Source organism: Octodon degus, unplaced genomic scaffold (genome assembly GCF_000260255.1).
Source record: "Octodon degus isolate 3935 unplaced genomic scaffold, OctDeg1.0 scaffold00017, whole genome shotgun sequence".
Taxonomy (NCBI): Eukaryota; Metazoa; Chordata; class Mammalia; order Rodentia; family Octodontidae; genus Octodon; species Octodon degus.
In genome coordinates, this window is record NW_004524593.1 from 14,325,831 (window position 1) to 14,340,676 (window position 14,846).

General features: G+C 39.3%; 1 protein-coding gene across 1 annotated transcript in view; it reads left to right on the top strand.

Moving 5' to 3' along the window:
• The window catches only part of Ppp2r5a (protein phosphatase 2 regulatory subunit B'alpha), a 55,771-nt gene that overhangs the window by 18,871 nt on the left and 22,054 nt on the right, over positions 1 to 14,846 (top strand). The window contains exon 2 of the mRNA XM_004626852.3: positions 13,133 to 13,329. Within this exon, the coding sequence (XP_004626909.1) occupies positions 13,133 to 13,329 (197 nt within the window). The remainder of the gene's footprint in view (positions 1 to 13,132; positions 13,330 to 14,846) is intronic.

Here is a 14,846-nt window from a genome sequence, read left to right on the forward strand (position 1 = left end):
CTGAGCCATCTCACCAGCCCTGAAAGTATTTTAGAAGCCAGGACGGGACTACATTTTTTAGAAGTTTTATTGAGATGTAATTCTCATACCTATAGTCCACCCCTGTAAACTATATAGTTTAGTAGCTTTTAATATATTTCTAGATGTGTATAACTATTGTACTCAATGATATTTTCAGGGTTCCTCCATGTTTCAACATGTAAGTACTTCATTTTTTGACAGAATATTGTACTATATACTGCACTTTGATTTTTTTTATAAATTCTCTTTATTGATGTCCTATTTAACATTGTTCTCATATCTTTCTTCTTGAATGATGGTTTTATTTTTCGTTTTGACATACCTATAATGACTGCCTTGAAGTCCTAGTCTGTTAAATCCTACATTAGGTCGCTCTCACAGGCAGTTTTCCTTGCCCTTTTTCCCCTCCTCTTTCTGAACTTTTGGCCATGCTATGCTTCTCTTACATTTTTGTGTATAGCTTGTAAACTAGAAATCTTAAGTAATACATTGTAGCAATGCTGGATAATGATCCTACTCTTTGAGGCTTATTTTTGTCACTTATTTGTTCAGTGAGTGGGTGACATTCCTCAGAGGCAAAGCTTGGGCTATGCCCCCCAGGTCCCCTAGGATGACAGTGGTGGTTTGGCAGGGTTTGTTGTCTTTTTCTGACTACAATCCCAAGTGTTAAGTTCCTCTGTTCTCCAGCTGACAGTTGTTTTCAGCAGTGCTCTGGGGCACAACTTGTTCTGTTGACTGATCCGATCAAATTTAGGCTTTGCAGGAGTAGCTCCTAAGGTTAGTATTTGTTCTTTGTTCTGACACCGGAGGGCTCCTGCAAGTTGTTGCTTTTCCTGCATCTCCATCCAGTTGACCTACAGTTAGTTGAGTCTATATCCTCATTGAATCTGGAAATCTCGTCATTCTCTTTCACTATGATCTTTGCCGCTTGTTAGAACATCTTTAGACTTGAACTTGTTTGTGCTTTGTGGCAAATAAAGTTCAGTTCCTTTAGGAAAAGATGAGTTGTTTATGGGGGATGAAGGATAGCAATAGCCTGAGGTCTTTTGGACTTTTCAGGGCTGGGGTAATTGCAGCCCACAGTTCTCAATGGTGTTGCGCACCTGTGTCCCACATGTGGAAATATGCCAAAGGAAGGGAAAACCCTACCTCTTGCTGGCCTTTGCCTAGAACTTTGTTAGTCACGGTAACAGGTAACTATGGATAGGATGAGGAATGCCAAGATCTGCTCCTCACTTGATGAAAGGGAGATGAAAGAAGAGGGATCCCTTTTTATTCTTGGATTTACCTCTTAGGCATGTAGGCTACCCAGCTAAAGCCAAAGGGAAATGAGCCACTTTGCTTCATATACCATATACTCTCACTGTTACTAGATTATCATAGATTGTCTTGAATAGATGTTTTCTTGTTTGCAGTTTGCCCTAGGTACTATTTCCAGAGGCTGCTTTAAACAGTTTCCCTGGGGAGCAAGTCTGTGGAGCTCCTTTCTGTCTTGTTGGAAATTTGCTCCCCTCCACAACATTTGTAACTTGTTTCATAATAATCATTAGTACCTTACCGTATCTAGAAATTCACAGTTTCCAAATACACATAGTCATGCAAATAAATACTAAATCTTAGAGGAAATGGGAAAATCCCTTGAAATAAACAGCATTCTAAAACTGACACAAGAAGAAACAAACATTGGAATAGTTAATGTGTTTAATTCATCGTAAGTAAAACCCCGACAAGGATATAAACAGTAAAGAAAATTATAGGGGCCTGGGATATAGCTCAGTAGAATCGGCACTTGCCTGGCAAGCTCAAGGTCCTGAGTTCAATCCCCAATACTGCAAAAAAGAAAGAAAGAAAGAAAGAAAGAAAGAAAGAAAGAAAGAAAGAAAGAAAGAAAGTTATAGGCATGTTCTTTATGGATATAGATTTCTAAATCATATAGAAACTAAATTGAATAGCAAAATATGTCAATAGGATGAGACTGTACATCATTATCATTTTGAGATTTATGCTAGGACTACAGGGCTATTTTACATTAAAAATAACTCACTACGTGACTAGAATGAAAAAAAATCATATCAGTTCAATATAAGCAAATTCAACTTGTTTTTTTTTTTTCTGTATAGTTCTGTTACGCGGTTTTGGGGTGCTGGAGGGTCCTTCTGAAGGTAGTTTCTAGGTTCTTTTTGTCCTGAGTAAAGAATTGGTCAAGATAGCACAAATGATAGCAGAGTTTTATTAAAGGTAGTAAAGGCTCTGCAGAATAAGTTTGGGGCAAGTAAAAGTAGGAAAAGAAGTATTGTACACCCCACAATGTGAGAGCAAAAGAGACAGAAACTCAACATGGACAAATCCTTTTTGTATTACCCACTCCTCAGGCTGATGTCAGGTCCAGGCCACCCTGGATGTCAGGTATCAGGCCCATCTGCTCAAGCTCCTGTGAGGAGTCCAGGTGCAGGGCTTTGGGCATCATTCTGTGCCGTGTGTCCTGGAGTTTTATGTAAGCACTGCGCACTAACCAGTTGTACCACTGGAGCCCCAGTGTCCTGGGATTTTGTAATTAACAGTTTATACTTGGGGCTGGTGAGATGGCTCAGTGGTCTAAAGCACCTACTTGGAACAAGCTTAGCAAACCACAGGGACCACGGTTCAATCCCCCAGCACCACATGCCAGCCGGCCCCGCCCCCTGGTGGGCTGAGCTGGCCACACACACACACACACACACACACACACACATAATAAATAAATGTAAAAAAAAATTAAAAAACAAACAGTTTATACCTTCTACCCCAGCCAGTTTTGCCATTCCTGATCTCCTGTGTTGGTTCTCTTCACTTTAGTACTTTTCTTTACAAATCCCAGTTGCCTCAGAACCCATGACATCTGAGGTCTTTTTAGCTCAGTGAAGTTGCTTGGTCTTTGGGGGCTTGTGTTGTTCTCTGTGGAAAGTGCCACTAGATAAGTAATGGGGTCTGATTATTGACTCACTGTTTTCTCTTCTCTTAGCCATTACGATCCTGAACTCCCTGTTTCTCCCCATTTTAGAATAATAGATTATTACATTTTGTCCAGATTTTAGTAGTTTACTGTGGGAAATCTAGATTCAAACTCCTTTGTCATCTTTATGGTATAGATATAAAATGATGTATGACATTTTGTACATAAGACTTATACATACTGTTTATGTATGTTTACATCTCCCTGCTTATCATTGTGGGTTGTTTTTTTTTTAATATATTTTGTTTTTTCTTTTTTGTGGGACCAGGGATTGAACTCAAGACCTTGCGCTTGCCAGGGAAGTGCTTATTCCACTGAGCCATCTCCCTGGCTCCATCCTGTGTATTTTATTTGCTTTTTTTTCTTACTAATCTCTAGGTGTTCTTTTGTATATGCTGGATATCAGTCCCCTGTTTATAAAACTAAATGCTTTACAGTTTTCCTGTGTACATTTAGTTTTTCAGTTCTCTTGGAATTAATATGTGTGTGTGTGTGCGTGTGTGTGCCTGCCTGCCTGAGGGAAGGATCTAATTTTATATATGAGTAGGCAGCATAAATTGTTTAATTTTTTTTTTCTTTTTTTTCTTTTCTTTTCTTTTTTTTTTTTTTTTTTTTTTTTTTTTGTGTGTGTGTGTGGAACTGGGGATTGAACTCAGGCCCTTACGCTTGCCTGGGAAGTGCTTATTCTATTGAGCCATCTCCCCGGCCCTGTTTAAATTTTTTTTTTCTACTTTTTTTTTTTTTTTTTTACATCTCTGTTTTTTGTTTTTGTTTTTGTTTTTAACTTTCTGCAATTTTTGTTTTTGTTTTTAACTTTCTGCAAAGCTTTATTAAGGAGGGGCTCGGACCTTCTTGGCAGCTGCATTCCTCATGGCGGCCAGCACGTTGCTCAGCTCCTCACGCTTCCTCTTGGCACGGATGTGCGTCCCCACCCTTTTCTTGATGAACTTGAGGGCGCGCTTGTCCTTGGAGACCTTGAGCAGCTCCATAGCGCCGCTCGTAGGGGGCAAAGCCGCACACCTCCAGGATCATGTCCCGCAAGAACTTGGTGTGTTTGGTGAGATGTCCGCGGCGGCAGCTGTGCCTCAGTTTGCTCACATTCTTAGTTACCTTGTGACCCTTGTTGAGGCCCATGGCCATGGGATAGCGGAGGGCCATGGCTACTCTTTTTCAGTGGTTGCGGTGGCGGAAGGTAAAATCTCTGTTATATAATAGCCTTCTTTATACATACAGTGGTTTATTTCAGAGTGCCTTATTTTCCTCTCAGTGGTCTTTTTTGCTCATTCTTACACAAGACCACCAAGTTTTAATTATTTAATGTGGTAAAGTGACATTTCTAATCTTAACAGTCATCTGTGCTGTTCTTGGCTATTTATCTTTCCAAGTGAATTTTTAATAGTTCTTTGATGCCAGCAGAATATCAGGTTAAGAATTAGATCCAAATTTCATTCCTTACATAGATTGACAGGTGATGATGTAGAGTCTTCCCATCCATGAATATGGTACATCTCTGTTTATGTCTTTATTTCATGAAGGTTTTTATAATTTTCTTCATATGATTCTTGCTTTTGTTATGCTGCTTGGATTACTTGCCTTAAAACCCAGTGACCGTATTATAAGGAAGGTTAGATCACCAAGAGGGGTAATATAGAGGTTTTGGTATTACTCTCACCAAATCCTTGTATCAAAAACTAGAACCTACAGCCAGGCATACAAATAACTTAGACTTCATAGTACTGAAGCCCCTGGCTTTCTAATTTTTTAGTTGAGGCCTCCACATCATAAAACTGAGACAAGCTCTCCATGCTGTTGTCCTGTCTGAATTCTTGACACCTCTCCAAAAATGAGATGATAATTATTATTTTAAGCCTCTGAATTTTAAAGGTAACTTGTTATTGAACAGTAGAAATTGCATACACCAGGCATCATTCTGAAAATGATTTGACCTTTCCACTTACAGGAACACATAGTTAGAATATCTTAATATAATACATGGGGGAATAATTTCTAAAAATTAAGTCAATATTTTCTTATGGTCTTGGCTAATTTATATTTAAACATGATTAAAAAGCATATCGGGGGGCCGGCCAAATAGCTCAACGGATTAAAGCGCCTGCTTGAGGGCCGGGGGGGTTCAATCCCCAGGCCTGCTGTGCCAGCCCCGCCTCCTGAGCGTGCTGAGATGGCAATTGAGACTATAATCCCAGTTCTTGGGGGACTATAAACAGGCAGATCGCTATGAGTCCGGTCTAGTAATGAGACCCTGAACATCCTGTAGACCCTTCCCTAAAATAGAAAAAAAAAAGTATATCCAAGTCTATAAGATGGAAGAATAGACTCCAGATGCTCAGAATTCATCCCGAACACTAGGAAAAACTGGCTTCTCTCTTTTGAGGATGAACTAGCATGTGGTTGAGAATGAGTTTTCATTTTCCATGACATTTCTATAGTCAGATTTAATTTACACGGTGTGGGAGGAACCAGACTTGTCTTAAAGACATTTTAATTTAGTGGTATTCTTCTTTATTAGGTTTTATAAGCTAACACCAGAAAATGCAGTTTCTTGGAAAGATTTTTCTAGTTTCTAATTTGCTTCAAAATATTCTTAAGAAGTATGCTACTATAGTGTGAGTTAGTGTGTATAGCTTGTGTCTAGATGTTACAGCTTGTGTCCAGATGTTCCCCCAAAGCCTCACACACTTTTAGGTGGGGCTTCTCAGAGCTGGCCGCATCTGGGACATGTGATACTGGAATTAAAGGTGTACGGAACTCAATTCGTCTATTGGTTGTCATTAGCATGGTTCTGGGTGGCATCACCCAAAAGGCTGGTAACCCAGATGGGATAAAGGGAAAGCAGGCTGGCTGCTGGCTGCTGTGCTTTCTGCCTGCCATCCTCTTTCTCCTCTGTGTTGCCACTGTGCTCTGCCACCCTTCCTTGACTCCAGGCAACAATGGACTAAAATCCCTACAAACTGTGAATTGAAATTTTCATCCTTTAATTGGAATCTAACATTTTGCCTCAGCAATGAGAAAAGTAACTGAGACAGCCAGGGCTCTCTTATCCCTGAAGAATGTTTTAAGACCCCTAGGTGGATGCCTGAAACTGTGGGTAGTACCAGATGCTATATATACTGTGTCTTTTGCTATGTATACCTATTACAAAGCTGAATTTATAAATTAGGTACAGTGCTTTCTAGTGCAACACATTGCTTTCAGTAGGAGCACATTTTCTGTTTGTATCTTCCATCTACAAATGTAATGCCTTTTCTATCTTAAATATTTACCTTTCACATTAATATTATCCCCTAGTTATTGTGAGCTGATCAGGCCTGCAGTCTCCCAAATGAATGAAGAAGAAGACTTAAATAAATGAGACAAATAAAATGATTTCAGGGCTCCAGGAGGATCCAAACCTTCTCACAGATCATGATTCTTTGGGTTAAGACTAAGAACTTCCAGGCAGCCCTGTTTGTTATATTAATCAGACAAGGGGGAGCTAATACTGATGAAGATGCAGGAATCTGGGGATGACCTGGAGTCCCTTCAACGACTTCTCTGCATAGTGAATTTGTTCCCTCCAGGAAAGCCTTCCCCAGTGCGATGCCTGCAGCTACAGTCGTCAGCTAATTACTTATGGAGCCAGGGTCCTTAGCCGAGGCCTTGTCTTGTCCTTGGAGGCTTCCTGGCTTCACCCACCTTCACGGGCCTCAGTGGGGCCCAGTGACTCACACAGGTCCACTTAGTATGAGTCTTGCCCTGGGCCTTGGGCAAACACACATAAACATGAAAAGCCAATTGGTTAATGTAAATCCTGCTCAGAGCTGCTTCATAATGGTCTCCATCACTTAATCAACACTGTGGCTATAACTTTTAGTTTGAAATACAACAGCAAAACTAGGCCAAATTGCTTTCTCTTCACAATTTCATGAGTACATTTGTTTTTATTTTAGATCTTAGCAATTTCGGAATGTTTTTTTTCTTTTTTTCCTTAAGTTGAGGACTTCCTATTTTCTATTGCAGAGCCACTGTATCTCTTTGGCATGTCTGAATTGTTAGCCTCAATACTTCTGTTTGGTGCCATTATGAAGTATTATAGAAAACAAGCACTAAAGTAACCGAATGACCGCTAAATGATTACAAGTAGCACACTGTGTATATCCCTGGATAAAGGGTCAGTTCACATTTCAACAGGAAATGTCCTTACAGTAAGAACAGTGAGCAGGGGGCCTGCCCATTAGCTCAGTTGTTTAAGTGCCTACTTAAACAAAGCAGTCAGGCTCAGGATGCTGTGGTTTGATCCTCAAGCCAAAACAGACCTGCCTGGAGGCCATCCAGGAAAAAAAAAAAAAAAACACAAAACAAAAAACAGTGAGCAATTTAAAACTTAGAATTATTTTTTTAATTTTCCACTTAATATTTTTGAACCATAGTGACTGTAGTAAAATCTCAGAAAACAAACAGTGATATAGGAAGAGTACTGTATACTCAGCCGTATACTCAGTTGCATTCTTCTGCTATTCTGTGATGTTTGAAGACTTTGTGATTTTTCATCTTTCCAGGAGGAGAACCAGTTTGGAAGTCAGGTTCTTCACTTTTACAATCTAGCCCTGTGAGTCATGTAGGAATTTGGCATTGGGAACTCAACCCAGAAAAGTAAGGTCTGGAGAATAACCAAGCTAGACTGAAACAAGAACAGGTAGTCTTCTCCTGGATATCTGAATTTTCACAGTGATGTGCTAAATTGTCCCTTTGGACCAATTATAGTTGTTGTTATAGGCATTCCTTGAGTATCTGTTGATCTTTTTTGTCTTCCATTAATATGTGTGAGTAAAGAGAAAATCATTTTTTGAGTTGGGATAACTAGTTATACTTAGAGTATTTGGGTGTGTAACTAGTTTAAAGCTAGAATATATGAGTCTTTCTCTAGGACTCTTCAATTTAGAAAAGAAGTCTATTGTTTTTCACCTAGAGCGTGAATGACTGTTGAGCTGGGCGTGGTGGTACAGGCCTGTAATCTCAGCACTTGGGAGGCTGAGGCAGGAGGATCATTGCTAGTTGAGACCAGCCTGGGCTACAAAGTGAGCCCAAGGTCAGCCTGAACTGCATAGCGAGACCCTGTCTCAAAAAAAAAAAAAAAAAACAACCACTGAGATAGCTTAGTGGACTAAGTGTCTACTTACGCAAGCGCAGGGACCGGGGTTCAATCCCTGGCACCACATGCCATGTGGGCCCCATCCCTAGACGTAGTGGCACACGCCTATAATCCCAGCACTGGGGACATTGAAAACAGGAGGACCCCCTAGGAGTCCAAGCTGTGTAGTAAGACTGTGTACCAAATTCACTGAAAAGCAGAAGAATGTTGAGTATATGCAGAGTTTCATTTAATCCATGTATTTTAGCTCATGTCTTAATTCCTTCCTCTATTTCATTAGGTGTTGCTTAATCTTGAACTCTATGGGGCCGGGGAGATGGCTCAGTAGGATAAGTGCTTGACTGGCAAATGCAAGGATCTGAGTTCAATCCCCGGTTCTGCAAAAAAAATCCTTGTGAGTTTGAGGCCTGGGCTACACAGTGAGACCAAAAAAAAAAAAAAAAAAAAAAAATCTTGAACTCTAGTTAGAACCTTTGTAATTGCCTTTTTGCTTATTCCAGCATGTGGCTCTTTGTCGTGGTTTTCTCAGTTATTTCTCCTTTGAGTTTTCTAGAAATTTGCTTGTTCTATTCTTTGTTACAGGGCTGGGGAGATAGCTCAGTGGAATAAGCACTTGCCTGGCAAGCGAAAGGACCTGAGTTCAATCCCTGGTTCCGCCAAAAAAATAAATAAATAAATATTCTTTGTTACTGTGGGTTTAATATCTTTTTTTTGTATTTTTAGGGAAAGCTCTACAGGGTGTTCAGGGTCTCACTACTAGATTGGACTTGTAGTGATCCACCTGTTTACAGCCTCTCAAGAGCTGGGATTACAGGTGCACTATATCTTTTTCTTATCTACTATCATTTTAGAGAGAAAGGGAAGAGATAATTTGTCACTAATATGCAATATGCACTAAGTGGATAAGGCGCTCCCCCCACCCCAACCGGGGATTGAACTCAGGTCCTTGTGCTTGCCAGGCAAGCGCTTATTCTACTGAGCCATCTCCTTGGCCCTGGATAAGGATTTAGAATACAGCTTTTCAAAAAATATTTGCTATTTCAAAGATAGTATTCTTACTATTCTTGCATTTAGATTGTCCAAGTCCCAGCTTGATTTCAAATTTGTTTTGTGATCTTATGCAAACTATATAGTATGGAATCTTGTAGTACTATACTTTTATTTGAAGTTGTAGGGGTAGAACATGGGGCCTCACACATGCTAGGCAAGTGTTCCACCGTCCTTTGCCCCAGCCCGTGTAGTATGTTATATATTGTAGAGCAGTGGCTTTTAAACTTTATTCTTGGCTATAAACTATAGTATGAAGCACGTTTTACTTCATAACTTTATACCTATATACAGTTCAATGAAATAACACACATACATGGTTGGTTTCTTCTAAAATGTAGTTCTTACCCATTGAAATGGTTTTACTGTATACCAGTCATTTGCAACTCACACTTTAAAATACAAAGATGTATTTTTTTTTTCTCCTTTCTCCTTCCTCTTCTCCTTCCCTCTTAAATATAGCAGTCAGATACTTTGTAATAACTTTCACTTTTTTGCTTGTAACTAATTCTGATTTGATTTCAGATTTTTCTATTTAATCTTGTAAATATTCTCAAACAATGTGTTTGATTCCAGATTGTGTGAAAATATACACATATTCATCGTATATATGTTATGTAATAATATTTTTGGCATTTGCCTGATAGAATTATCTTTATATGTTTTCATCTTCTCTTCTCAAGCTACCTTCAACCTGTTGAGGGTAGGAAATAACCATTTTTCAAATCCATTTCAAAGCGTTGTGAGAGTTAACTAAATGAGTACATATAAAGCACTTAGAGCGTATTGCCACTGGATAAGAGTAAGGGCCCACGAGGGAGAGCAATGTAAGGAAAGCTGGCGGGCACTGCAGTGACCAAAAGGTTGTATGCATGCATCAGAGTAGGAAGTAACAACAGACCAGGCTGGCTTTGTCATGGAGCAGTGCAGGTGATAGTGTAGTGTTTTATCATGCAGCACAGCAGACTGCCCAGGAGAGATTATATACTTATTGAGGGGCCGGGGTGATGGCTCAGTGGAGTAAGCGCTTCCCTGACAAGCGCAAGGGCCTGGGTTCAATCCCCAGTTCCACCAAAAAAGAAAAAAAAAGATTATATACTTATTGGAAAGGTTAGATAGGGAAAGTTTTTTTTTTTTTTTCTATTATATAATACCAAAATCTAACTAGAATTGGAAACTCCTATTTTAACCCAGAGCCAAAAAAGTTGAAATGTCAACTGCTTTCTGTATATTCCTAATGTTTGGGAGAAGTGTATATGTGATCTGTCCAATCTATGAATTAGATTAATGCTGACATATAGTTCTTAGAGAAAAAAAACAATTTTAAATCTTTAGGCTAAGAAATGAATTGCTGAATAAAGAACCTATATAAAACATTAATTTATACCTGGAGAAGACCCAAGAGTTAGGGTGCCCAGAAAAAGAAACATCCTTTTAAATAAAACATGTAACATGACTAGGAAACTTTAAAAAAGCAGGAGTACCCTTTCTCTGGTTTTTCAAACTAAGTATCCATACGAAGAAGATCATATCATATTGGTTGAAATCAGCTAGGTACTAATATTATAAGATATTTATAAATTGAAATTAAATGCATGTGACTTTTAACTTTAAGTGTAAAAACTCCAGAGGGCTGAAGAAAGGGCCATTTGAAAGACAGCTGCATGGGCCGGCCAAATAGACACAGAGGCCAGGGTTCAATCCCTGGCCTGCCTCCGGGATGTGCTGAGATGGCTATTGAGACTGGGAGTGGTGGTGTGTGCCTGAAATCCCAGCTCTTTGGGAGGCTGAACAAAGGTGGATCACTGTGAGTCTGTTCTATGTAGTGAGACCCTGTAGATCCTTACTAAAAAAATGAAGAAAAAAAAAAAAAAAAAAAAAAAAAAAACCCAGCTGCTTTAGCAGAGGGTGAGCAGATCAGTTTGAAATGACTGGTCATACGAATGCAGGACAGGGTTATGTGTATGTGCATCAAATGATGCTTCATTCTCACCTCAAATGCTGAGGCAAAGATGTCTGTTTATGGCGCTAACACATAGGTCCTTTTAAAAAAGGAATCTTGAAAGTATTCCCACTTGAGAATAACTCATAGAAGGTGACTCTTAAGTCAAAAACTTGTATCACAAAAGTAGTAAAAAATGTCATGTACCTTAATCAGTATTACAGGGACTCTGAGGACCAGTCTTAGGAGAGTAGACCTCAGCCTTCATGTACCAGCGGGCCACTGTGGGGTTTGAAAGATAATGTTGCACAAGTTTTTTGTTTTTTTTTTATTTTTTTTAATAAGTAGAGAGCTTTCGCCCAAGTTTTTACTGGCACAGCCACAGATGGGCTGCGGAAAATTCAAAATTATTTAAAGCCTGTATTTTTACCTCAAGAATTGTAGTTCTTTCAAGGAATTATGCAGTTCTTTATAATATACCAAGAGCTTTTGTTTTGTTTTGTTTTTGTTTTTTTTTTTTTTTTTAAAGCATGTTTTAAATTACTGTATAGTAAAAGTGAGCAGTGAAACAATTGTGCTGCACTTGTATTCTGACTTTGTATGAGGGGGTGTAGAAAGCTGTTCTGTGGCGCTTTATAAAGCTACACCTTGTCTAAGTCAGCCTGAGGCAACAACCTAAATGTAACTGCAGTTATCTTACTAGTTTCCTTTCTGAGAAATTAAAAACTATAGATTGGGTAATCATCTTCATGAAGATTTTTATCTGTGTATATTGAGCAAGTAGATACTCATTTTAGAGAAAGAATAGTTGTGCATAGGGTAAACTTGAAAATGTGTGGTTAAAAATTTTTTTAAAAAAAATTTAATCTCAGAGGGCTGGGGAGATGGCTCAGCAGAGTAAGTGCTTCCCTGGCAAGCGCAAGGGCCTAAATTCAATCCCTGGTTCCAAAAAAAAGAAAAAAAAAAAAAAATTTAATCTCAGTAGTGTAGTAAGAAATTTAGGTAATTAAGCTAATTCAAGGCCCTTGTTTATAAATTTGAAGGCTCAGATTAAAATTGTTACTGTTTGAATGTTAGAAACAAAATGTCATACATTTGTTTGAAGCAAATTAAAATTGTGCTCATATTTCTGTAATAAGCAGTAGGTAAAACAATAAACATTTATTGAGTGCCTGTTACATACCAGGCAGTGTGCTAGACACTACGAGAGGAGAGAGAGAGAAATAATCTTGGGTCCTGCCGTCAGGAGCCGCAGTCTCTAAGTGTGGTAGATACGGAGAGTGTAGTTGCTGCAAAGGACACATTCGCGATACACAGCACAGAGATGCACATCTCAAATACTTGTCTGTAAAAGCAGATTAACCAGCCAGTTTAGCTGCAGCACTCTAAGGAAAGTTTCTGGGAAAGCACTTGATGCTGAAGTTCAGTAAGTGCTCAGAGCTCCCAGGATGAGATGTGGGAGGAAGGGCACTCCGGGCAGAGGGAGCAGTGTGTAGTCTGCAGGAACCTGGCCTACCCAGAGTGGTGGAGGCTGCTCAGAAGTGCAGAGCGATGACTCCTAACTTGGCATACAATCAGAGGACTTTGAGCTTCATCCTCTTAGTTTTAGGACATTAAAAAGTACTGAGTATGATCATACTGGTTCTCATTTTAGTAAGATTTTATCATTTTCAGTAGCTTGAAAGATAAGTCAGGATTGACAGTGGTTGAGGTGAGGCAAGAGAACAGTTAGGATGTCATTATTATAGCCTAGATGAGGGGCTATGAGTGTGGAAAGGATAAGAAGAGATTCCAGATATGTTAAATAGAATCAATATTTCATGATTGATTTTTAGATGAGAAGAATCTGGTAGAAATCCCTAAATAATAGGATTAGATGGGTAAATTTACCAGTAGGCTTCTGAGGTTTTATGTTTATGAGTGATGTGTACAAAATTAATATATAAAAGCAACATCTAAATTCTCTTTTTATTTATAGATGCCACTTCAAATGAACAACAAGAGCTTTTCTGCCAGAAGTTGCAGCAGTGTTGTGTACTGTTTGATTTCATGGACTCTGTTTCAGACTTGAAGAGCAAAGAAATTAAAAGAGCAACACTGAATGAACTGGTTGAGTATGTTTCAACTAATCGTGGTGTAATTGTTGAATCAGCGTATTCTGATATAGTAAAAATGGTAAGCCTCTAGTCTTAATGTTCCTCAGATTTATATAAATTCTAAGTAAGATCTGAGGTATAATTATGAACTGAGACTGTTTTTTTGATAAGTACAATAATAAATACAGGGCTGGAGAGATGGCTCAGTGGTCTAAAGCACCTACTTGAAACAAGCTTGGCAAAGCACAGGGACCGCGGTTCGATCCCCAGCACCACATGCCAGCCAGACCCGCCCCCTGGTGGGCTGAGCTGGCCACACACATACACAATAAATAAATGTAATAAATAAAAATAAATAAATATTAAAAAAATAATAATAATAATAATAAATACACTCCAGGGGCTGGAAAGATAGCTCTGCTGTCTAAATGCCCGTCTGGCAAACACAAGGGTCCTTTTCAGTCCCCAGTACTACATGCCATGCTGGCCCCGAAACCAGGCGTGGTGGTGAATGTCCGTAATCCCAGCACTGGGGAGGCCTAGACAGGAGGATCACTATGAGTCCAAGCTGCATAGCCAAACCCTGTACCAAATAAATAAAAGATTTTAAAAAAATTTAAATACGCTCCAAAGAATGGTTTTACAATTCCATTTGAAAGATTTTCTGGGGGCCGGGGAGAAAGCTCAGTAGAATAAGTGCTTGCCTGGCAAGCGCAAGGGCCTGAGTTCGATCGCCGGTTCCACAAAAACAAAAACAAACAAAAAAAGATTTTCCATCCATTTCATTGATAGGGTACTGTCCTTGCTTATAGGAATTTGAGAATTCAGCAGCCAGAGTGGCTAGGGGCTGCCATCTAGTGCAGTTCTTGAGCCTGGGGGAAAGATACAGGTTCAGAATTGTGCAGATTGATAATTTCATGGGGCAGGGGTTGGTTTTCACTGAAAAAACTTGTGGAGAAGACCAGTGGAAACTGGCAGCTCCATAGTTAGGCAGTGGGTGAGTAAGTCGGATTTTTTAGAAGTCCTATTTAGAACATGTTAATTCTCATATTTGTAAATTATAACACTTGAATTGAAAAGCTCAAGGTAGAGATAGGCAAAAATAGAAATTTTCCCCTTCTTTCCCCCCAAAAATTATTTGTCTCTTTCATTTACTCATTTTAAGCTCATCTTGGAGAGAATAACTTGTAATTTAAGAAAAGACTGTAGATGTCATCTGTAATCTTCAGTAGTGGAGGTTTAAGAAAGTCAGAGTTACTAGGAGAAAAAGGAAGAAACCCCATCTCCTTCATAGCATAAAGAGATTCACAGGTTTTGGACTAAATTTACAATAACATCTTTTTTTTGTATTTAATACAGGGTCTCACTACATAGATCAGACTCGTAGTGATTCTCCTGTTTTCAGCCTCCCAAGCACTGGGATTACAGGCGCGTGCCACTACACCCAGTCTTAACAGCCGGCTCAGTGTGCCCCAGGAGTGGGGCCGGCAGGACAGGCTGGTGGTCAAACCCTGGCCACTGCACTTGCCTAAGCAGGCGCTTTAGTCCACTGAATTATCTGGCCAGCCCATTACATCTTTCTTTTTTAAAAAACAT